The following is a 21,375-nucleotide window of genomic DNA, read 5'->3' as shown; positions in this document are numbered from 1 at the left end:
ACGCATGAACTCACCACTTTGTAGTCTCGACTCCAACGCATCCACACTATGGGAAGCATCTTTCGGCTCGACAAGTTCAAAAACTGTTGAAACCTGCGCCGGGGCAGGTCCAACGTGTATTGGATTGGCTGTCAGGGCTAGAAGGCCTCAAAACCGCAAATGTGTCAACGTCTCCGGCCGGTGACTGGCTGGAGCTTTCCATGCCAGTAGAATGCCTCGAACGACTGCTGCAAACAGAGTACTGGTTATACGAGCACGTTCCTTCTGGGACTTTTGCTATTCGGACACTGGAATGGTCGCTTCCTGCGCACCTAATCGATGTCATTGAAGTCATCGCACCCACCAATGTCTTTCTTCGACCGACGGCGCAGCTCAAATACGGCGCTCCAGCACCGGCGTGGGAAACCGAAGGCCGGCTACCGACTTATGAAGAGCTCGTTGAAGAGGACAAGCTCGATCGGGGGCATTTGGACGTCCCGGCCGAGGATTCGCTGTCCGCAAACCCCACGCCAGCAGAGGCATGCAACCGTCTTGCCATCTCCCCTTTGTGCCTGCGGGTACTCTACGGGACCTGGGGTTATACGCCGCGCGCCTCTCATCTCAACAAGAACTCGGTAGGGATGGTCAACTTCCTCGGCCAGATGGCCAATCGCTCTGATGTGGCGCTGTATCTTCAAAGGTACCGACCGGACGCGGCGGCGGCGCACGCCGAGGCCGACTTCACCGTGGAGTTGGTCAACGGCGGCGACGACCAGCAGACGCCCAACACGGAGCAGCAGAACAAGGAGCGAAAGGGCTACGAGGGCGCGCTCGACGCGCAGACCATGCTCGGCATCAGCTGGCCGACGCCGCTGGTCATGTACAACGTCGGGGGCAAGCCGCCGTTCAGCCCGCTCAGCATGCACACCAAGAACACCAACGAGCCGTACCTGGCGTGGCTGCGACACATGCAGACGGTCGAGAACCCGCCGTCTGTGATTTCCATCTCCTACGCCGAGGACGAGAAGCTCGTGCCGCGCGAGTACGCGCGGCGGGTCTGCGCCGAGTTTGCGCAGCTCGCGGCCCGAGGCGTGTCCGTCCTGGTGGCCAGCGGCGACTACGGCGTCGGCCGCACCAAGCAGTGCGTGACGCTGGATGAGAAGCAGCCGCGCTTCATGCCCAGCTTTCCGGCCAGCTGCCCGTACGTCACCGCCGTGGGCGCGACGCGGTTCATCGAGCCCGAGATGGTGGCGTTTGACGCCCGCAGCAGCTATGCGTCCGGCGGCGGCTTCAGCGACGTCTTCCCGCAGCCTGCGTACCAGCGTCAGGCTGTAGAGGCGTACCTGGCCGCCCTGGATCGCAGGGTGGAGGAGGATCCGGAGCAGAGCGACGACTACAGCGGCATGTTCAATCGCGGGGGCCGCGCGTACCCAGACATTGCAGCCATGGGATACCACTTCTCGGTGCTCTGGGGCGCGGCGGCCCATCTTCAAGACGGGACCAGCGCATCTACCCCGACCGTCGCCGCCATTATCGGCCTCGTCAACGACGCGCTAATAGAAGCCGGCCGGCCGCCGCTCGGGTTTCTCAACCCGTGGCTCTACTCAGCCGGCGCATCTGCTTTCCGGGATGTCACTGTTGGGTCCAACATGGGCTGCAACACGTCAGGCTTTCCAGCGCTCAAGGGATGGGATCCCGCTACTGGGATCGGCACACCCGTAAGTAGACATGATTTATTTATTTTTTGGACATCAGTGGCTGCCAGCTAACTTGTCGATAGTGGTTTCCGAAACTCAAAGAGCTGGCGCTGGCGTCGCAGTTCCGAGCTGCGCGCCCCTGGTATTACTTGCCTGGGATGTGATGTGCAATGCATAGCTCTAACCCGGGTCTGGTGTAGCTACTCCAGCAGTTGCCATTTGCCCAATTCTGCTTGGGTTATTCTCCAGTTATCTCTGTTAAAGCAGTCAACTTTTATAAGACAAGTTTTCCCTTAAAAAAGTATCCAACAAGACATGTATCTTCTCAAATATTACAAATTTAGAAAAAACTTATAAACTACTAGTATATGCGTATTATTGAGTTTCTTGTATATTCATCTTGATAATTCTAGTTAAGAGATTCTTCCTATCATTGGTACTTTTTTAGTATTGAATGCGTGCTCTAATGGGAATGACCCAATTGGGATTGTTCCAATGAACGCGGCCGACGTTAGCGCATGAAACTGTCTGCCTTGTCAACAAATCCTGCAGATCCTTTGGCTGCTGTTGACGCTAATGCGCCGTCACCTCGCTATGTCGCATTTGCTGGTTGTATGCAAGGTTGTCGTCGTAACTGTCTCCGGCATGAGAAGCCGCTCACGCTATCGACGAAAATTTTGGGGGGGGGGGGGGGTGGCCCGGCTGTTGCAACTCCCCAAATGTGGCGACGCAGATTATCGAGGAGGTGCTGTCACTCTAATATTTGCATCGACGAGATTATCGTGAAATCTCAAAGGGCTGTTGTTACCATGGCCCTTGGTGATGATGAGGAGCAAAATTGCGGCTCGGAATGCAGCAATGCTGGCGATTTCGCAGCAGAAGAACCAGCGGAGCATTGGACCGACAAGTTTACACCGTTTCCTGAGACGCGGTTCCCGGAACCGGACACGACGCTGATGACGCTTCCCGCCATCTTGGTCGGCATCACCTGCGGTATCATGGTCAACGGGTCCAACATCTATCTCGGGCTGAAGACTGGTTGGACGTCGTCTGCAAATCTCCTAGGGGTAATTTCCCACGCTATCACGGCGGAAACACGAAAAAAAAAAACAGCTCGAGTCAAATTTGCTAATTGCTTACGATGCAGTCAGTGATGGGATTCGCCGTACTCAAGAATTGGTCGCCAGACACATTCAGCCCACACCAGAATAACATTGTGCAGACGGTTGCAACAGCATCGGCCGGCTTGTCGAGCAGCTTCATCTCGGCGATACCGGCGACCTATCAGCTCGGGCTGCTCAGCACCCCGTCCAAAGATCTTGTACACATCTTGCTGCTCACAGCTGCGGGAGGCTACTTTGGGCTGCTATCGGTTGTGCCTTGTGAGTGAGATGGCAAAGTATTTCTGGTAGCTAGACTAACATGTACTTGTTGTTGCTGTTGTTGTTGTTGTTGCTCAGTGAGGAGATTCTTCATCGAAAACAAATCTGCGCGCGATCTGAACCTCGTCTTCCCTTCCTCCACCGTGACGGCGCTCACCATCCGCGGCATGCACTCGGCGGCAAGCTCAGCGTCCGCCGCGGTAAGACAGATGCGCGTCACGCTCTGGGCCTTTGCTGCGGCCGCGGGACTGCGAATTCTGTCGCCTTTGGCCACCGGGATCCTTTGGGTGCGCACATGTTCCAACACCTCTCTGTTTCTGCATCTTCTCCCCCACCCCCGACTCCTCGGCTCAGAAACTAATGAAGGAGGCAGGAGTGGCACATTTTCACATGGGCACGCGGAGCGCATCTGTTTTCAGCCTTTGCCGTGGCTGCCGAGAGCTGGGGCTGGTTCGTTGAATGGACACCGGCCATGATTGGTTCGGGCATGCTTGTCGATATGAACGTCGCGGCCTCTTTTTTCGCAGGCTCAGTCCTGGCATGGTGAGCACGTCAACTCGCCCCCACGATCTGGCAGCTAATAACACATTGACAGGGCAGTGATTGGCCCATACATTGTCTCGCAACGGATGGCATTCGGCCTGCAGGTTTCGGCCGATCCGTACTGGGCGCAGTTGCAGTCATATACGTCCATGTCAACAGACTACACAAATGCTGACACTCCCAGCCCACGATACTGGTTATTATGGCCCGGTGTGGCTTGTATGCTTGCAGTTTCCTTGACTGGTATGAGTATCGCCTCCGGGTTACTGGGTCCGTCACTAATAATCCGGGGTTTGTCACAGATATTCTATGCCAATGGTTTTCCATGTTTTACTCTGGTAATTTGTCAATGCCTAGCGTAAAGGCGATATGGCAAAACAATTACACTGCTTTGTCAACTGGTGACGACGAGAAGCCGCCCCCAAATCGTCACAGTATTCCAAAACTCTTTTGGGCTCCTGGAGTCCTGTTTGCCGGAGCTTTTGCCATCATCAGCATGAAATTTGCGTTTGGTATTTCGACGCTCAAGACTCTGCTCGCTCTGGGTCTGGCATTTCCGCTCTCGCTTGTCGCCATACAAGCAACTGGCGCAACAGGTACCACTCAGTTCTCGTCTATATTGTGATTGTTGGTGTCTTCTGATTGACAGTTGGGATACAGATACCACTCCTTTGACGGCAGTCTCCACAGTGTCGCAGATCGTGTTGAGCCTAGGCCACGCCAGTTCCGGATATGATATGGCGCTACAGCAGCGACTCAATCTCCTCGGCGGTGCCTTGGCCAACATGAGCGCAGGCCAGGCTTGTGGTATGTCGCTATTTCCGCAATGAACCGTGTTCACGCATTACTCTAACAAATGCATGCACAGACCTGATGGGCGACTTTCGCGTTGGGTATCTGCTGCGTACCCCTGCCAGCTCTCAATTTCTAGGCCAGGTAATTGGGACGTTGTTCGCTGCTCTTGTAGCCCCGATGCTGTTCAACCTCTTCAGCACCGCCTACCCATGCATCATCCATCACGACGATACGAGCTCGGGCAGATCTGTTAGTAATAACGCTACCTATGACCGTCGTTGCGAATTCGGTGGACCCTCCATCGCTACTTGGCGTGCCGTGGCCGTGGCCGCCTCAGCCGGTGCCGAAACGGCCATCCCCAGCAGCAGCATGATGTTTGCTGTATTCTTCACCGTTCTCGGTGCTACCATTGCCTTGCTCCGAAACCTCGTAAAGAGTTCCATGAAGCCGTACTTTCCCAACATGATGATCATGGGTCTCGCATTCACCATGCCTTCACCTCCGTACGGTCTGGCGATGCTCATCGGGGCGCTAGTGGCGCGCATTTGGAGGCGCCGGCACAAGAGTTCGAGCGAGAACTACCTGTCTTCGGTCGCCGCCGGTCTCATCGCCGGCGAAGGAATCGGCGGCATAGTCAACGGTGCGCTTACGATTGCGGTAGGGTGGGGAGGCAATGGCTGGGGCACAAGTTTTGGGTGCCCCGATGGTAGATGTTAGGCTTGACATATCCGGCGCCATAGATAGACTTTTGCATTGAACATCTACCTCTTTTTGAGCTGTTCCATTCCATCAAGTTTTTGTCCGGGACGTGGTGGGGAGGAGAATTCGACAGAGAGTGACCTTGGTAGCGTCAAATAGACGGGCATCAGTCGCGGTCGATTCCGTACACGGTATAGAGATCGATGTTGAGTCGGCCAGTCGCACAGTATCTCGCAGCTCGCAGCGGATCTACTTTCAGCACATGATTGGAACTAGGAAACACAATTTTTTGTAAAAAAAAAATCAGAAAGAAAAAAAAATAGGCCAGCTATTCCGGTCGGCACACGAGGAATCTTTGGCCCTCGCAAAATTGCCCAGATTAACCATTTACGACAGTTCCGCCATTGCAATGTATAGTCTGACCACTGACGCAGGAACTGTCCATGCAGGCGAGAAATACCACGCAGGTGGCAATCTCGGAAGGCTGCGCCGGCCGTCCCATAGGACTGGTAAAGTTTTTCTGAGCCTTGTCGTTCATTGTAGCGGGGATTAAGGGAGTCCAAACTAATTCAACAACATTAGCAGCTGTGTTGAATTTTCTCTTTCTTCTTTAATGTGGTTGACTTACCAGGCCCCGGAGCTACTGCATTGACTCGGATGCCTCTGTCGAGGCACTGATTGCTCAGGCCGCGCGTAAACGAGACAACGGCACCTTTCGTAGATGTGTAATCAAGGAGGTCCGGTCGGCCGATGTAAGCGTTGATGGATGCATTGTTGACAATGGTGGCTCCTGCTTGCATGTGCTCCAGGCAGTACTTGGCCATGTAGAAGTAGGCGTGTATGTTGATGTTGAACGTATGCTCCCACTGATCCTCTGAGAGATCAGCGATGCTCTCCACCATCATTTGGTCTGCTTTAATGTCAGATTAAAGACATTTACAGGTGAATCATGGTTGGACTCACACGCCGCATTGTTGAATAGAATGTCGATGCCACCCATTTTGTCCAGCGCAAAGTCGACCACCTTTTTGCAATTCTCCTTCTTCACGAGGTCCAGCGCAATGAGGTGACAGGTTCCGCCAAGGTCGTTGACCTGTTTCTGAGTGTCTCGCGCATCCTTTTCTTCTTCGGGTAGGTATGCGATGCAGGTTGTGGCACCCTCGCGGGCAAAGAGCACGGCCGTGGCGGCACCGATGCCGCTGTCTCCGCCGGTGATGATGGCGCGTTTGCCTTGAAGCTTGTTGGCGGCGCGGTATGTCTTGGATTGCCCGCCCGCGTCGGGGAGCTCGTCTCGCGAGGGCTTTGGATCCGGCATGTCATGGTCCTTGCCGGGGAAGTCTTGCTTAGACACGGGAATGTCCTGCTCTGGAGAACAGTCAGCATTCTGCGGCGATAAGATTGATGAAATGCCTTTTACCGTTTTTGAATTGAGACGCCATGGTGTAAATTGATCAAAACGCGTGTAGTAGTGTTGAGATTATCTTGACATCGGTTTTAATTTGCCAACTGTACAGCAGAGAGAAATCTAGATACACAAGATCTCGTTTTGCAGCATTTCTTTCACCCCCAATATATTACGGCAATTACAGAAAAATCGGACTTTTTCTTGCCCTCAAAAAAGAAAATTCAAACAAAAGACACCATGCTTATATCATCAATGACGGTTTTTGTCGTCACAAGTGTTGGCTCATCGCCGACCGTTTTCGCATGACGTCAGTATGCCTCTTATATTCTCATCGACTCACGCAGACGTCACGATAGGAGCAATCTCTGGCATGTAAAATTCCGAACCAGAACCGAAGCTAAAGTTATCTATTTAATAGCCCGCTTTCTTTAATGGACCATCATTTCAATTGACCACTATTTAATTCATTCCACCTGTACATCCAACAACCTTCAAAATGGGTTATCCAGACACCTTTACCGGCTTCTGCGTCGACGGACCGAAGTCGTGGAACAAATTCCGCAAGGCCGAACTCACACCCAAGCCCTTTGGTGACCACGATATTGATGTGCAGATTGACGCCTGCAGCCTCTGCAGCTCCGATCTGCACACCGTCACCGGCGGCTGGGGCGAGTACGTCGGCCCGCTGTGCGTCGGCCACGAGGTCGTCGGCAAGGCCGTCAGCGTCGGCAAGCACGTCAAGAACCTGAAGGTCGGCGACCGCGTGGGCGTCGGCGCGCAGGTCTGGTCGTGCCTCGAGTGCGACCTCTGCAAGGACCGCAACGAAAACTACTGCCCGCGCATGGTGGACACGTACAACGCGCAGTACGAGGACGGCAGCTGGGCGCACGGCGGCTTCGCGTCGCACATGCGCGCCCACGAGTACTTTACCTTTAAGATCCCCGACGAGCTCGAGACCAACGCTGCGGCGCCGCTGCTCTGCGCCGGCATCACGACGTACTCGCCGCTCGTCCGCGCCGGCGTCGGGCCAGGCAAGCGCGTCGGCGTGGTCGGCATCGGCGGCCTCGGCCACCTCGGCCTGCAGTGGGCGGCGGCCCTGGGCGCCGAGACGTACGCCATCACGCACTCGCCGGCCAAGGCCGACGACTGCAGGAAGCTCGGCGCCAAGGACGTCATTGTCACGTCGCAAAAGGGCTGGAACGAGCCGTGGAAGGCCAAGTTTGACTTTGTGCTCAACTGCGCCGACGCGACGCACGAGTTCGACATGGCCGCGTACCTGTCCATTGTCAAGCCCACGGGCGACTTTCACATGGTCGGCATCCCGGATAAGCCGCTGCCGGAGATGTCGGTCGGCATCTTTGCCGGCGGCGCGCCCAAGCTCACGGGCAGCCACCTGGGCAACCATCAGGAGATGGACGCACTGCTGAAGCTCGCCGTGGACAAGAATGTCAGGCCGTGGGTCGAGGTGATGCCCATTTCGGAAAAGGCGTGTGGCGACGCGTTTGAGCTGCAAAAGGCTAACAAGTTCCGCTATCGCTGCACACTAGCGCAGTTTGACAAGGCTTTTGGAAGGAATTGAAATTGGGATTATTGTACTATTGTTGTTGAATAAAAAAGAAGCTACAAAGTTGTCAAATTTTATAAAGAAAACACCCCAGTGTCTCGTGCAACAAGTGATAGACTAGAGCGGACATATGAACGACTGGCGCAAGAGTCTACCTATGCTTACCAGACAACGTTACGCGCTAATGCACCCAAATAATCCATGTCGGTGATGACCAGCGAACACCGGCTGCTATATGTTTTTTTTTGCTATTTTCCTTGATAATTCCTTGCTGTTCAGATGCTATGTAATGTAGTGGAAGGATCTGTCTTTTGGTTACTATTAGGTGAGTGGCTAGTGTTTGGGTAAATTCAGCTCACTAATTTGTATATTCCTTTAGTTTAGTGTATACAGGGACATTTACACGAGCACAGGAAAGGCATTGTCATATGTTCTTATTTATTGATTTATTCTTCTCTTTTGTATGAGTAGTAGAAAGTAAAGAACAAGAAGAATGTAAATTGAAATTGAAAACAATGAACAATAAAAATTCACAAAAACTGCAACGGCCATACCGTCAGGCTCACGGCTGCCGTCTCCGACCGCTGTTGCAGAATACAGTCCACTCACTACTTTAACATGCAAGACACGCTGTTTTATGACCCGCATCCTCTTCGTATCCACTTGTGAACAAACACTTTATAAATAGTTTGATCTTATAAAACGGTTGGTGGTGTAGTGGGTGTGCAGCCTGATTGCGACCGATGGGGCGCTCGGAAAACGCTGCCGCTCCCCATTGTTAGATGACCATTCGCCGCAATTCTACAATGCAGTCATTTTAATAAACAATTGTACCCCTTTCCTACCAGTCGTTATTTCCCCTCTCCCTTTCCAAACCGTCTGCAGCATCACAACGCCTACCACGTTGCCCGATTACGCCAAGTCACCATGTCCAATTCCATGTGAGTACTTCCAACATGACGCCGTCAATCACTCTTGACACGAACTACCCCTCAGCACTGTCGATACTCTGGTAATTGGCGCTGGCCCAACAGGTATGGCTGTAAACACCCAGTGTCTCAATGATGCGTCCCTCGGCGACTAACTCGGACTGACCAGGCCTGGGAGCTGCCAAACGACTCAACCACTTGGCAAGTTGGCCCGGATATTCCTTCACCCCGCGTAACGCGCATGACTTGCTTACCTTGCGGCTCAATGATAGAACAACGAATCGTGGCTACTCGTTGACTCCAACCCGGTTCCTGGAGGGCTCGCTTCCACCGACGTGACTCCCGAAGGCTTTGTACGTAACCACTTTTGGAATGCAACAAAAAAGAAGAAAGAAAAGAAAGAACTGCAGCCGTCGTTGCTGACGCATGCGACAGCTATTTGACGTTGGTGGCCATGTCGTCTTCTCTCACTACAAATACTTTGACGACGCTCTCAACGAGGCACTTCCTTCGCCCCATGACTGGCTCGAGCATCAGCGCGTCTGCTACGTCCGCTTCAGAGGCCAATGGGTCCCGTATCCGTTCCAGAACAACATTGCCGCCCTGGAAAGGGAGGAGCAGGCGCTCTGTATGGAGGGCCTGATTGATGCCGCGCTCGAGGCCCGTGTGCGCTCCCCGACTGACAAGCCGGCCAACTTTGACGAGTGGAACCAGCGTAACGTTGGGCGACGACTGACGGACATATTCATGAGACCATACAACTTTAAAGTCTGGGCCGTTCCGACTACCGAGGTAAGTTTTTGATAGTTCTATGACTCTGAACTTTGTATTACCAAGTTTCAAAACGATGGCCAACCGTTTTCTTTCTTCGGATACACTAGATGAATGCTTCGTGGGTTGGCGAACGAGTCGCGAATCCAGACGTGAAGCTGCTCGCTCGCAACGTCATCCTCGGAAAGATCGCTCCGGCATGGGGTCCGAATACGACTTTCCGCTTCCCTGCCAAGGCGGGCACGGGCGGGATCTGGATCGCAGTCGCAAACACGCTCCCGGCCGAGCGCACTCGCTTCGGCGAGCAGGGCTCGGTGACTGAGATTGATGCGGACGCCAAGTCTGTGAAGCTCAAGGACGGTACGTGTACTGCGGCCATAATCTCGGAAAAAAGCAAAAGAAGAAAGTTGTTCCTGCTGACGAATGGCTCTTGATACAGGAACTCTGGTCAAGTACAACAACCTCGTCAATACCATGGCGCTCGACACACTTGCTTCTTGCATGCGAGATGCAAAGCTGGCGGAACTCTGCAAGCCCCTTTTCCACTCATCTACCAATGTCATCGGAGTTGGCATCCGCGGTGCCAGACCCGATCGTATCGGTGACAAGTGCTGGGTGAGCTCCTCCCTTCTCAATTTGCCCTTTGTCAGGTTTGCTGCTTGGCTCGCATACTCATCCGCTCAATCAAGCTCTACTTTGTCGCCGACGACTGCCCGTTTTATCGCGCCACCATATTCTCCAACTACTCGCCCAACAACCAACCCGACGCGTCCACCAGGCTTGCCACGCTGCGCTTCGCCGGCGGCGGCGGCGGCAAGCCCGAGACCAGCGAGCCGCGGCCAGGGCCGTACTGGTCCATCATGCTCGAAGTCTCCGAGTCTGCGCGCAAGCCGGTCAACCAGCAGACGCTCGTCGACGAGTGCATCGCGCAGCTCATCGCCAATGACATGGTGAGCGCCGACGACGAGATTGTGAGCATCTACAAGCGTCGCTTCGAACACGGCTACCCCACGCCAACCTTGGAGCGCGACGGCGCGCTGGCAGAGGTGCTGCCTTACCTCAGGAGCAAAGACATCTTTTCGCGTGGCCGATTCGGCGCTTGGACGTACGAGGTTTCCAACCAGGATCATAGCTTTATGCAGGGCGTCGAGGCTATTGATTACATATACAATGGCGGTGCAGAGCTTACGCTCAATTATCCCGACTTTGTCAACAGACGTGTTAATTCAGAGCGCCGTCTCCCTGGCTTCAAAGACTAAAGTCATGATTATTACCTCGGATCAATCGATAGAGATCTAGGCTATTTAAAAGTATGGCAAAGCTGGCGTCGATATATGGGAACCAGAGCCGATTGGTGGGGGCGGAGAGGCTTCTTGTGCAGGTGATCAAGACTCGCCAGACGAAGCTTGGAGTGGACGATCCCTCCACGTTGACCAGCATGGCCTCTGTCAAGTAGCGGACGAGTTTGTATGCTGTTTATATTGGGTGGGTGGCTAGTATAATCTGGTTGCCAGGCTACCGTTTCGAGGTTATAATAGATTTAGCTCACTACATGCTTTTGCTTTGTTAGTGCAAAGAACAGGGTTATTTATATGAGTGTAGTACGGCCTTGGATTGTAATAATTTTCAGCATGACTGTGACGCCTAGGACTACGTTGTCGTAAAAAAAAATTACAGTCAATAAATAACAGCAAGAACATAAATAGCGACAGAAAAATCAAAAAGTTAAAAAAAAAACCACATTGGTCAAGACGTTACTGACGACAGAGGGACTCGAACCCTCGCAACTTTCGTTAGTCGAATTAAACCCACTGAATGGGCAAGATAAAGATCTTGAACCGACCGCCATAACCACTCGGCCATGTCGCCTGTACCAGACCCGGGCAATTTGGTGTCCGAAACCTGAGCTATTTGATTAGATATAGTGCATAGCCTACTTGGACGGAAATTTGCCAGCCTTGGCCCTGAGTTTGAGTCGTGCTCAGTGGGGGGGCCAAAACAAGGATCATTCGCGCCATCAACGACAACCCCCATCATGATGATCCTTCCCTCTTTCCCTTTTTCTGCCTCCTAAATCGTCCTCTGTCTCTACTGAGTACACATCCGACCGAGCCTCCAGCCCAGCGTTTTCTTCGTCGTCTCGCTCGGCTCTCCGTTGCTTCGCTTCCAGCGTGTCTTTTTTTCCCTTCTCCTCTACAGCATCCCACCACTGCCGCCCGCGCGCAAAACAGGCCCTGCCGACACCATCAGCCGCCAAGCCTCATCTGGTCGTTGTTTCAACCTTTGGTTTTATTGTGGCCACCGGGGCGAGACAATTGACAACGCATCGACATCACTCTCGTTTTTTTTTTTTTTCGCTACTGCCCACGTCGCAGCGTCAACGAAACCCCCCTTTCTCACGACTGCCACCTATTCTCTCGCTCGCCACGCTCTCTCCCACGTCTCCACGCATACGAGTTCTCTCTCCTTTCTCTCCCTCTTTTGATCGCCACACAGACTCGCCATGCGCCCCGCGAATCATGCCCCGGGCAGCGCCACGCTGCTCACGGCTTTTGCCTTGTTGAACGGCATCGTCGTGCCCGTCCGCGCCGCCGATGATGACAGCAGTAGCGATTCCGCCTCCGACTCCAAGTCAGCCTCAGCCTCTGCCACGCCATCCAGCTCCAAGGCTTCCGCCAGCACAACCGACTCCAAGTCGTCGTCGTCCCCCTCGGCATCTGCATCTGCAACCCCTTCGTCGACCAGCCCGTCGTCGACCAGCGCCTCGGCCACAAAGGCCGCCGAAACCACAGACGCTGCCGGTCTCACAGGCCTGCCGACCCTCACCGGCATCGCCGCCATACCAACTTACCCTCCGCCTGCCGTGCCCGACACAAAGGATGCGCCTTTTATGCAGTCATCGAGCGCCCCCGAGGGCACCGTCTTTATCGCCGTCGGTGCTATCCTCGGCGCCTTCTTCCTGGCCGTCCTGATCTGGCGCGGCATTGTCAGCCTGCTGCTGCACCGCTCCGTGGAGCGTGCCTCCAAGGCCCAGCACTTCGCCAACATGAAGAAGTCGTCGTCTTCCAAGGCCGCTACCGCCTTCCCCGCGCCCCCCGCGCCTTTCTACAAGTATACCGACCAGGACTCGACGCGCTCGCTCGGCCAAAACACCCGCCGCACCAACCGACGCTCAATGCGCGGCCCAGACCCTGCATCTGACCCTAACCAGTCCAACCTTTTCTTCTCACCCACCGCGGCCAACAGCGGTACCGGCGGCAACCGCGGCTCTGCGTATCTACCCTCTGGCTTCTATGCTGCCGGGTCCGCTGCTGCGTCACACCAGCAAGGACAGTCTATCAGCTTGTCCAACCTCAACCCCGTCTCCGGCCAGTACGCCAACGGCTCACGCAACACCCTCAACGGCTCGCCTCCCGAGTCTCCCATGTTTAACGCCCGCCGCGACGCCAGCACCTCCTCGATAAACCTCGCTGCCCCTCTTCAGCCCGGCCAAAGAGCACCGAGTGCCTACCTCGAAGACTTGCTGGCCGAGGACCCGTCAGCGTTGCCTCCGCCGAGCATGCCAGGGTCCCGTCGATAGACAAGTGTTTTAACAACCAAATTTACGCCATAGAGCGTCCCCGAACATGAAGCTCCCTCACTCACTATGGCATTTCTTTACCGGGCGTTTTTTTGCCTCCGTTTTTGAATAACGGTTAGATTCTTGTTTACTTTTTTTTTCTGTTCTCTCGGAGAGGGTACTGCTTTCTGATCTTCTATCCCTTTTTCTATTGTCACGTATTCATTCTTGATAGCTGATGTGCTAGTTTTTGACTTTGTTTTGGACTTTACCACATGCGGGGAGCGATGGGTTGTACCATAACTATACAGTAGGCGATGTCCGGTGAGCACATCCGTCCGTTCTGCTCGCTGGTTAATAATTGAAGCGGCCCCATGGGCAGTTATATATTTTCAGCATTTGTAGTCGAGTGATTTTGTCCCAGTGTACTAGACGTGAAAACGAGGAGCAGTCTTTCCAACCGGGACCATGCTTATAACGCCAACTTCGTCTGCTCGCGCGTGAGCATCGCCAGCAGCGGCCTCGCCACCTTGACCGGCAGCAGGTCCGGCGTCTGCCCGAGCCGCGCAATCGAGAACATCCACGTCGGCGTCGTGCACACGAGGAACAGGGCCACCCACACGTAGCCGGCGGCGGCCCGCGCCCCGCGCGGCAGCGGCCAGCGCCGCGTCAGCGCCTGCGCCGCGTCCTCGATCAAGATGCCCACCGGCTGCATGAGGAAAAAGGCCACCGACGCCGTCTCCGTCGCCGGCAGCCCCTGCACCGTGTCGGTCGGGTGGTGCAGCAGCCCGCTGATGGCAAAGGCGAGGAACAGCCGCGCGTACCTGGACGCCAGGCCGCCCCGTGGCATGAGCAGCACCCGGTCGGCGATGACGTCGGAAAAGGCCGTGAGCGTCCTGCGGAGGCGCTGGTGCCAGAACGTGCTGCCAAGGAAAGTTTTGCGTCATTAGCTATCTTTTTTTTCCAATAGATGAAGTCGCGCTACGATATACTTTTATATGTGTGTATGTGTGTAGGTGTGCATGTGTATAGGCGTGTAGGTGTGTATAAGTGTGGGATAGACTGGTCATTGAAGTGTTCTGCAAAAAAGGAAAAGAATTCAACATACCCCCAGAAACCGCGGATGGTGCACAGCTCCGACAGCGGCCCAAAGAGGTGCGGCCAGAACGCGGGCGTGCTCAGCCCGAGCGCGACGGAGGCGACCGCCCCGACGTGTATGAGGATGTAGACGACGCAGTACGCCGTGAGCCAGAAGAGCACCGTCGCCGCGGCGCGGAACCCGAGGTCCTCGCCCGTCAGCGTCCACAGCCGCCACGGCGTCTGCTTGGCCGCCGCGACGAGGTGCGGCTCCGGCGGCGGCGCCTGCATCAGCGCGTCCACGACGAGCCAGCACAGCGCGATCCGCGGCACAACGTGCGCCAGAAACCGCATCCTGCTGCTGCTGCTGCTGCTGCCACCGCCAGCTTGCTGCTGCGACCCGGGCAGGCCCCGGCGGCGGTACACGTTCTTGACCTCCCACTCGGTGCCGAGGCGCCGCGCGTTGCAGCTCAGCGAGAGGGCCTGCCAGATCTGCCTCCCCATACCGACCTTGCCGCTCTCTTGTTGTTGTTGCTGCTGCTGCTGCTGCTTCTCCGGTGCGCCGTCTGAGGGGACCGCATCGTCATCCGGGGCAACAACGGCACCGGCCGCGAGCTCAGACAGCTTGGCCGCGTCGACGCGCGAGACGAGCACGTACTCGGCCAGCCCCAGCCAGTGGATGACGAGGAGCCCCAGGAGCGGCGCCTGACGCTGCGGCGGGCCGGCCCGCGCGACGGCGCACCTGTTCACGGCCCACGCGGCCACGGCGAGCGGCGCCAGGCTCAGCACCCGCGCGGCCAGGGCGCGCCGTGGGAGCGCGACGACGACGAGCGCAAAGATCAGCTGGTAGGCGGCGATGGAGACGGCGGCCAGGCCGACGGCGGCCGCGGGGCTGATGAGCGACGGTGGTGGTGGTGGTGGTGGTGCAGCAGCCATGATTGGTGTTGGTTGAGAGCAGCGCATGTGCGCCCCGAGCTGGTGCGCGTGCCAGGGCGAAAGGGTGGGTGGCGACCGTTTTGGGGGGAGGGGTTGAGGGAGAGAGAATAACTGAACAGAGAAGAAGAAGAAGACCGAATAAGAAGAAAAAGAAATAGTCTATCACATAGGGTCAAAAAGGGGAGGCAAGTCCAAGCAAGGAACAGGGGGAAAAAAAGTTGAGGTCGAGAAAAAGCACCAAACCCACCATGGATGGACAGGGCTGAAGATCAAGCCGCTAGTATCCTTACTGTCATCTCATCTTCACTGCAAGGTGAAACAACGTTTCACAACAAGAAATAATGTCTTCGACTATCGTCACGTTACTTTCATTGGCCATTGGAAGATTGCAAAGTTGGAATGATCATGTGTATGCGCATATATATATTCGTGTATTTACTTGACTCAAGTCCCAAGCGACAGAGTCACCATGCTATGCAAACTCCTTTTTACACGTCTCCTACGCCGCCCAATTAAAACAGATATCCAAATGTATATACGGTAAATTTTTTTCTTTTAGTGATAAATGGCATCGTCCCTTACGTGCTAGTCTCCGCAATGCGAGGTGTAGCACTGGTGCTGCCATCAATCGTGGCCATAGTATGTGCCGCCGTCTCAATGTCGACCAGGCTGATGCCGCTACGGTCACACATGCCGCGAAAGATGCCGTCCGCGTTGCGGTACAGATTGGCGGGTGTGTCGAGCTCTGCGATGCGGCCGGCATCCATGACGCAGATGCGGTCGTAGCCAATGATGGTGCGCAGGCGGTGCGCAATGCACAGTAGCGTCTTGCCGCGGAAGCCTGCCGCCATGGTACGCTGAATCTTGTCATCCGTCTCCATGTCGACACTCGACGTCGCCTCGTCGCATACGATAATCTGCGAGCCGCGCACGAGCGCACGCGCAAGTGCCATGAGTTGACGCTGGCCAAGCGAAAAATTGAGTCCCTCATCCTCGACTATGCTGTCGAGGTGAATGCGCGATGGATCGGACCGGTCGTCGATGGCGGCGTCGACCCCGACAAGATCGGCCTGGCGCAGAGCAGACCACAGCGCGAGGTCGTCGTGCTCCTGAAACGGGTCCAGGTTGGAGCGAACTGTGCCCTGGAACAAGGTCGGGTCTTGTGGGATGATAGCAAGGCGCTTGCGTAGGTCGCCAAGACCAATTGTGGAAATGTTGACTCCGTCAATGGAAATCTTGCCGCCGGAGATCTCAACGAGGCGGAACAGCGTGCTCATAATGGACGACTTTCCTGCACCCGTTCGTCCAACAACGCCAATACGTTCACCACCCTTGACGTGCATGGAAAGTCCCTTGAGGACCAGCGGGAGATTGGGGCGGTAGCGCATCTCAACGTTCTCAAACTTGATCTCACCATTTTCCGGCCAGCTGGGGCGCACATCGACAGTGTGGAGAGGCGCCTCCTCCTCCAGTTCGTGACCGTAGTAACGGAGACGCTCAACAGCGTTCATGCCGTTCTCCACCTCTGCAAGCTGGCGGATCGAGAATTGCAACATTTGCACAATCGACAGCATGTAGCTAAGAACCAGGCCACCAGTCGAGGGACTGACGCTGAACCGGGAGGTGACGACGAGAATGGCGACTACAAACACAAGGAGATTGCCAATCATGTCCAGTCGGACGGAAAGCCAACGCTGGTTGGCAAACGTCAGGTAGTAGGCTCCATTCATTTGATCGATGGACTTTCGCAGGTCATTCATAAATCGTTCACGCAAGCCATATGCACGTATGGAAGAGACGCCACTGAGACCTTCGCTGAATCGGGCAAACATACTCGACCGAAGCACGGATTCGTAACGCTTCACCTCGCGGGCAGAGGAGCGGTAGTATGTACCCGCAATCATGTAAAGAATGTACAGGGGAACCAACGCGGCAGCAAAGTAGTAGTAGTAGGCAATGGTAAGGATGAAGACCGCGGTAACGTTGGCGAGAGTGAAGAAGAACATGCGAATCGCGTCAGTCAAGTTGTTGTCCATGACATCAACATCGCGCGAAAAACGGTTTGTGATGCGGCCGAGCGGTGTCGTATCAAAAAACGACATCGGAGCTCGGAGCACACGTGTGACGGCATCCCGTAGCATGCCCTTACTGGCATTAGTGCCCAGAACAGTCAGCAGAACAGAAAAGGCAAACATGAGGAAGGCCTGACTGGCGCCGAGTGCGGCATATACTCCGATATAGACGCCATCCGAGTAGCCAAACTTGTCCGAGGTCCACCATGAAAGCCACAAGCTGGTGACGATATTGGCACCTTGGGACAGAATAAGCACAAACGCGAGGAAGGGTAGGTTGAACATGCTGCCAGAAGCCCGAATATAGCCTGCATAAACAGACCATGGAACAGATTTTTCAGCTCGCTCTTCTTGCTGCATGAGCATAGCTTGCTTCTTGTTCTTCTTGTTCTTAGCGCGATCCTCAGCAGAGGTTTCCACACGTTCCACCTTTTTCTCTTCCTCTTCTTCTATCGTCTCTTCAACTTGAGACTCCTTTTCGTCCTCCTTTTCGATGGCATTGGTCTCCATCAACACGCGAAAGCCCTCCTCGTCCCGCATGAGATTTTCATAGGTATCAATGGCGCGGATCTTGCCTCCGTCCATCCAGATGATGCGGTCACAGCGGTTGAGCACCCAGAGCTGGTGCGTGGCTAAAATGCGGCACTTGTCCTTGAGGAGACCAAGAATGGCATTGTCAAAGATGTGGCGACCGACGTGGGCATCGACAGCACTTAGCGGGTCATCCATCAGGACAATGTCGGCGTCAAAGTAAATGGCGCGGGCGATATTGAGTCGCTGTTTCTGACCTCCAGATATAGTAATACCGCGCTCACCGATTTCGGTCTGATCGCCATTTGGCAGCATGTCGAGATCCGATTGCAGAGCACATGCTTCGATGACTTCTTTATACCAGGATTTCTTCATTTGCTTTCCAAATGTAATGTTGTTCTGCAAAGAGGTATTTTGAATCCAAGCATACTGCGGGCAGAAGGCTCTTGAAGCGCCGAATACTACTTCACCCTCGGTCTTGCGCATATCACCTGCCAACGAAGCAAGAAGAGAGCTCTTTCCGCAGCCAACAGATCCAATAACAGCAAGCAGTTCATTTCTTCCAGCAGTAAAGTTCATATTCTGGAGCTTAAACGGCTCTCGCTCCTCCGTGTGGGTGGCCTCTTTCGGCACCTCCTCCTCGGCAGGCTTCGTAGAGTTGAGTTGTGCCTTGGCCTCTTTCGCGGCTGCCGCCGCGGCTTTCTTCTCCTTAGGATCAGAAGGTAGTTCGGACTCCTTGTTCTTGGTGCGCTCCCAGGTAAAAGAAGCATTGTTCATTTCAATGGCGTGTTTGCCGTCCGACTTGATGACAATCTCTTCTTCCTGTTCTTCTTCCAGTAGAAATTCCTCTACACGGCTGATGGATGACATGGCATCGATGACCTGGCCAAGAACGAGTGGCAGAAGATTGAGCGGAATTCGAAGACTGTTAAACAATGCCAACGAAGAAAAGACTTCTGCAGGGGCAAGACCATGGTTTGTCAGGCGGTAGGTGATAAATGACAGCATGGAAGCAAAAACTGGCAGAGCCATGCTGACGGAGTTGATAGCATTTCGAGTCGCCAGCAAAATCTGGATAGAGTAGATTTCTTTGGAGCGTATCTCAGCCAGGCGCTCCAGAAAAGCCGTCTCCCAGCCAAAATATTTGACAAAACGAACTGATTGAATGATTTCTTGTGTCAAGGACACACGTTTATCCGTAATCTTGTTGATAAGTTTGCGGCGGGCGAAGAGGCTCTGAATGGCTTTTGTAAGCAGTGGCACCCCCAGAACGAGCAGGCCGAATCCAGCCAGGGCGCTATATGTCAAGTTGACGATGAGAAGAACTAGGGTCACTATGCAGGCGATGGGAGCTGTCCAAATGAAGTGGCCCAGAGCACAAGCTTGGTCGATACGGTAAGTGTCGACACTCATCAAGTTGACAATGCGGCCATTCGCCCAGCCAATTTCGTTTGGTTTACCACCTTTACCCTTGTTCTTCTTGCTCTTATTCTTCACATCCTCGGGATTCTCGACCTCCAGCTTTTCCGCACCACCCTCCTCAGGTGAGACTGGATCCTTGGATGTGCCAGCTTTGGCGCGGCCAGATATTACCATCGACTTGTCGTAGATCATGCCAATCAGGACAGCACGGCTCTGACCGCCCAGCATCATTCCGCGGTAGATGAAATGACCGATACATAGACTGCCAACAACTTGCATCATCGTGATTCCAACGGCGAGGCCGACTCCTTGGCCAATGTGTGGCGGATCGGCGTGCTGGACGTGGGCGTAGTAGGCATCGGTGGCAAATCGAATCAGGTATCGAAGTGTAAACGGCGCAATGACTTGTAGCATGGTAGAGATGAAGGCGCAGAATCCGCCAAGCCAAAATTCAAAGGTAAAGCTATCATACAGGGCCATCAAGAGCGGGCGCTTGGAGCCTTTTGCGATTCTGCGCTTGAACGCCGCTCTAACCTTGTTAGTCAGGATTTCGGCACCTCGATCGGGGTTCACAGCCCAGAGATCACGCTCGTGCAACTGTCTCTTGTAACCCGTCTAAGTACGTTGTTAGCGCGTCTGAGTGTGGCCGTCTCTGGTAGAGGTGCACAAATATACCGTCATGAGAGGAGTCATCCAGTTGAAAAAAACTTGGCTGAAGATACTCGCGCCATACTCCCGGGAGATTATGCGCTCCTGGGGAATTTCTGGTACGCCTCCCCAGCGAAGCGGATTGAGCTTTTGCTTCCATGTCTTTTTTTCTTGTGGTGGCAATCCGGTAGCGGTCGTTCCCACGCTCACGTCGGTAGCGTTGGTTTGGGTGACTGTCAGTTCATTCAGGTTGAGGCTGTCAGAAGGGGCATGCGGCTTTTCGTTGTCGATGCTATGCGACTCGGCACTGTCACTCTTATCACTGGCCTGCATGTCTCGTGTGTTGCCAACAGATGCGGGCTCTTCCTGCTGGGCGACGGCAGCGGCAAGTGCATCAGGAGCTTGCAGATCTTTTTCTGGGTGATTGGCCATTTTATTGGTGACTTGAACTGTGTCTCGGTTCTACACTGACTGGCTCCTTTAATGTTGCGAGTCAGTGGAGGCGGCGATGAGCCGAGTCTTCACTGCCGAAAGAAGTTGTTGGGCAATCAGCGCCTTATTCCATGGAGCCGGCGCGCCGTTCGGTATGCATGCAAGTGGCGGTTTTCGATACCGTTTCTTATGGCGCGCTTTCAAGAGGCTAATGGGATCAAGGTTTGTTGAGAGGTCGCAACACAGAGGTACCACTCGAAGGCAATGGACAGGCTCCCACTCGCAAGTATTGAGTGTCGCGGCGAGAAGAGGGTGCTGGGAAGAAATAGCCAGGACAAAGGGAAAGACCGGCATGTCAGCCAAATAAAAATAACTAAACAGAAAGATGCCGGTCCGGGACCGAAGGCAAGGCTCCTACCCGGGTATACAATCCGGGCCTAGGCAAAGTCCGTCCGCAGCCTAGCAGCATTGGTCGTCGCCACGAATCCGCTCCGCAAAATGGGCCTGTTAGTTGACATTAGTAATTATAGCACTGATATGGGTGGTTCAACGCGCCGAAAAACGACACTAAAATGCTTGTCTTCTTTTGTAAATTGGGCAGGGTTTGGGTCGGCGTGCGCCAACCAGAGCGCAACTGCTGCCTGCAAGCCACTTCACGGTACGATCTGTGTACAGTACCCTGATGTGATTTGTTTGGCTGTTGCAGAGCCTGATGCTCTCCGCATTGAGCTACTCAATGCAGCCGGACGACAAGTCCCTCGCGCCAGCCAACCAGCCAAGGCACCCCATTTCGCTCGTCGGCGCATCGCATACAACTTTCCCCTCGAGCTCTCGGTAGCGATCCACGCGGATCTCGTTAGGCCAAAAGCAGGTCTTAGCTACCACGGCCATGCATGGAAACCGCATGCTAATGTGATAAGGCTTAACGTGCAGA

General features: G+C 54.5%; 8 protein-coding genes and 1 non-coding gene across 9 annotated transcripts; 5 read left to right on the top strand and 4 right to left on the bottom strand.

Moving 5' to 3' along the window:
- Window positions 1-200: 200 nt before the first annotated feature.
- On the top strand, window positions 201-1,840 carry V2A60_008144 (S53 family peptidase; the record flags this gene model as incomplete). Its single annotated transcript, XM_083259419.1, has 2 exons — window positions 201-1,697; window positions 1,760-1,840. 2 exons carry the CDS (start codon window positions 201-203, stop codon window positions 1,838-1,840), a joined length of 1,578 nt encoding a protein of 525 aa, XP_083115545.1.
- Window positions 1,841-2,485: 645 nt separating this feature from the next.
- Window positions 2,486-5,113, top strand: V2A60_008143 (uncharacterized protein; the record flags this gene model as incomplete). The annotated part of the gene is made up of 8 exons (XM_083259418.1): window positions 2,486-2,743; window positions 2,824-3,058; window positions 3,137-3,345; window positions 3,432-3,601; window positions 3,654-3,820; window positions 3,904-4,197; window positions 4,262-4,408; window positions 4,470-5,113. The coding sequence occupies 8 exons, from the start codon at window positions 2,486-2,488 to the stop codon at window positions 5,111-5,113; spliced, it is 2,124 nt and encodes a 707-aa protein (XP_083115544.1).
- Window positions 5,114-5,474: 361 nt separating this feature from the next.
- V2A60_008142 (uncharacterized protein) lies at window positions 5,475-6,534 on the bottom strand (the record flags this gene model as incomplete). Its single annotated transcript, XM_083259417.1, has 4 exons — window positions 5,475-5,659; window positions 5,724-6,005; window positions 6,059-6,460; window positions 6,513-6,534. 4 exons carry the CDS (start codon window positions 6,532-6,534, stop codon window positions 5,475-5,477), a joined length of 891 nt encoding a protein of 296 aa, XP_083115543.1.
- A 462-nt stretch (window positions 6,535-6,996) lies between these two features.
- V2A60_008141 (NAD(P)-dependent alcohol dehydrogenase) lies at window positions 6,997-8,079 on the top strand (the record flags this gene model as incomplete). The annotated part of the gene is made up of 1 exon (XM_083259416.1): window positions 6,997-8,079. One exon carries the CDS (start codon window positions 6,997-6,999, stop codon window positions 8,077-8,079), a length of 1,083 nt encoding a protein of 360 aa, XP_083115542.1.
- Window positions 8,080-8,991: 912 nt separating this feature from the next.
- On the top strand, window positions 8,992-11,023 carry V2A60_008140 (protoporphyrinogen/coproporphyrinogen oxidase; the record flags this gene model as incomplete). Its single annotated transcript, XM_083259415.1, has 8 exons — window positions 8,992-9,005; window positions 9,061-9,098; window positions 9,163-9,194; window positions 9,266-9,346; window positions 9,429-9,785; window positions 9,875-10,124; window positions 10,204-10,379; window positions 10,454-11,023. 8 exons carry the CDS (start codon window positions 8,992-8,994, stop codon window positions 11,021-11,023), a joined length of 1,518 nt encoding a protein of 505 aa, XP_083115541.1.
- A 499-nt stretch (window positions 11,024-11,522) lies between these two features.
- On the bottom strand, window positions 11,523-11,633 carry V2A60_008139. Its single transcript has one exon. It is a non-coding gene; the product is annotated as a tRNA-Leu (tRNA).
- Window positions 11,634-12,267: 634 nt separating this feature from the next.
- Window positions 12,268-13,344, top strand: V2A60_008138 (uncharacterized protein; the record flags this gene model as incomplete). Its single annotated transcript, XM_083259414.1, has 1 exon — window positions 12,268-13,344. One exon carries the CDS (start codon window positions 12,268-12,270, stop codon window positions 13,342-13,344), a length of 1,077 nt encoding a protein of 358 aa, XP_083115540.1.
- Window positions 13,345-13,795: 451 nt separating this feature from the next.
- V2A60_008137 (wax synthase family protein) lies at window positions 13,796-15,336 on the bottom strand (the record flags this gene model as incomplete). Its single annotated transcript, XM_083259413.1, has 2 exons — window positions 13,796-14,246; window positions 14,432-15,336. 2 exons carry the CDS (start codon window positions 15,334-15,336, stop codon window positions 13,796-13,798), a joined length of 1,356 nt encoding a protein of 451 aa, XP_083115539.1.
- Window positions 15,337-15,914: 578 nt separating this feature from the next.
- Window positions 15,915-20,441, bottom strand: V2A60_008136 (ATP-binding cassette transporter YOR1; the record flags this gene model as incomplete). Its single annotated transcript, XM_083259412.1, has 2 exons — window positions 15,915-19,976; window positions 20,037-20,441. 2 exons carry the CDS (start codon window positions 20,439-20,441, stop codon window positions 15,915-15,917), a joined length of 4,467 nt encoding a protein of 1,488 aa, XP_083115538.1.
- Window positions 20,442-21,375: the final 934 nt, after the last annotated feature.

This window comes from Cordyceps javanica, chromosome 5, assembly GCF_051103115.1.
Source record: "Cordyceps javanica chromosome 5, complete sequence".
In the NCBI taxonomy this organism is placed as follows: Eukaryota; Fungi; Ascomycota; class Sordariomycetes; order Hypocreales; family Cordycipitaceae; genus Cordyceps; species Cordyceps javanica.
The sequence above is the reverse complement of the archived record's forward strand: the minus strand, read 5'-3'. Positions and strand labels throughout refer to the sequence as shown.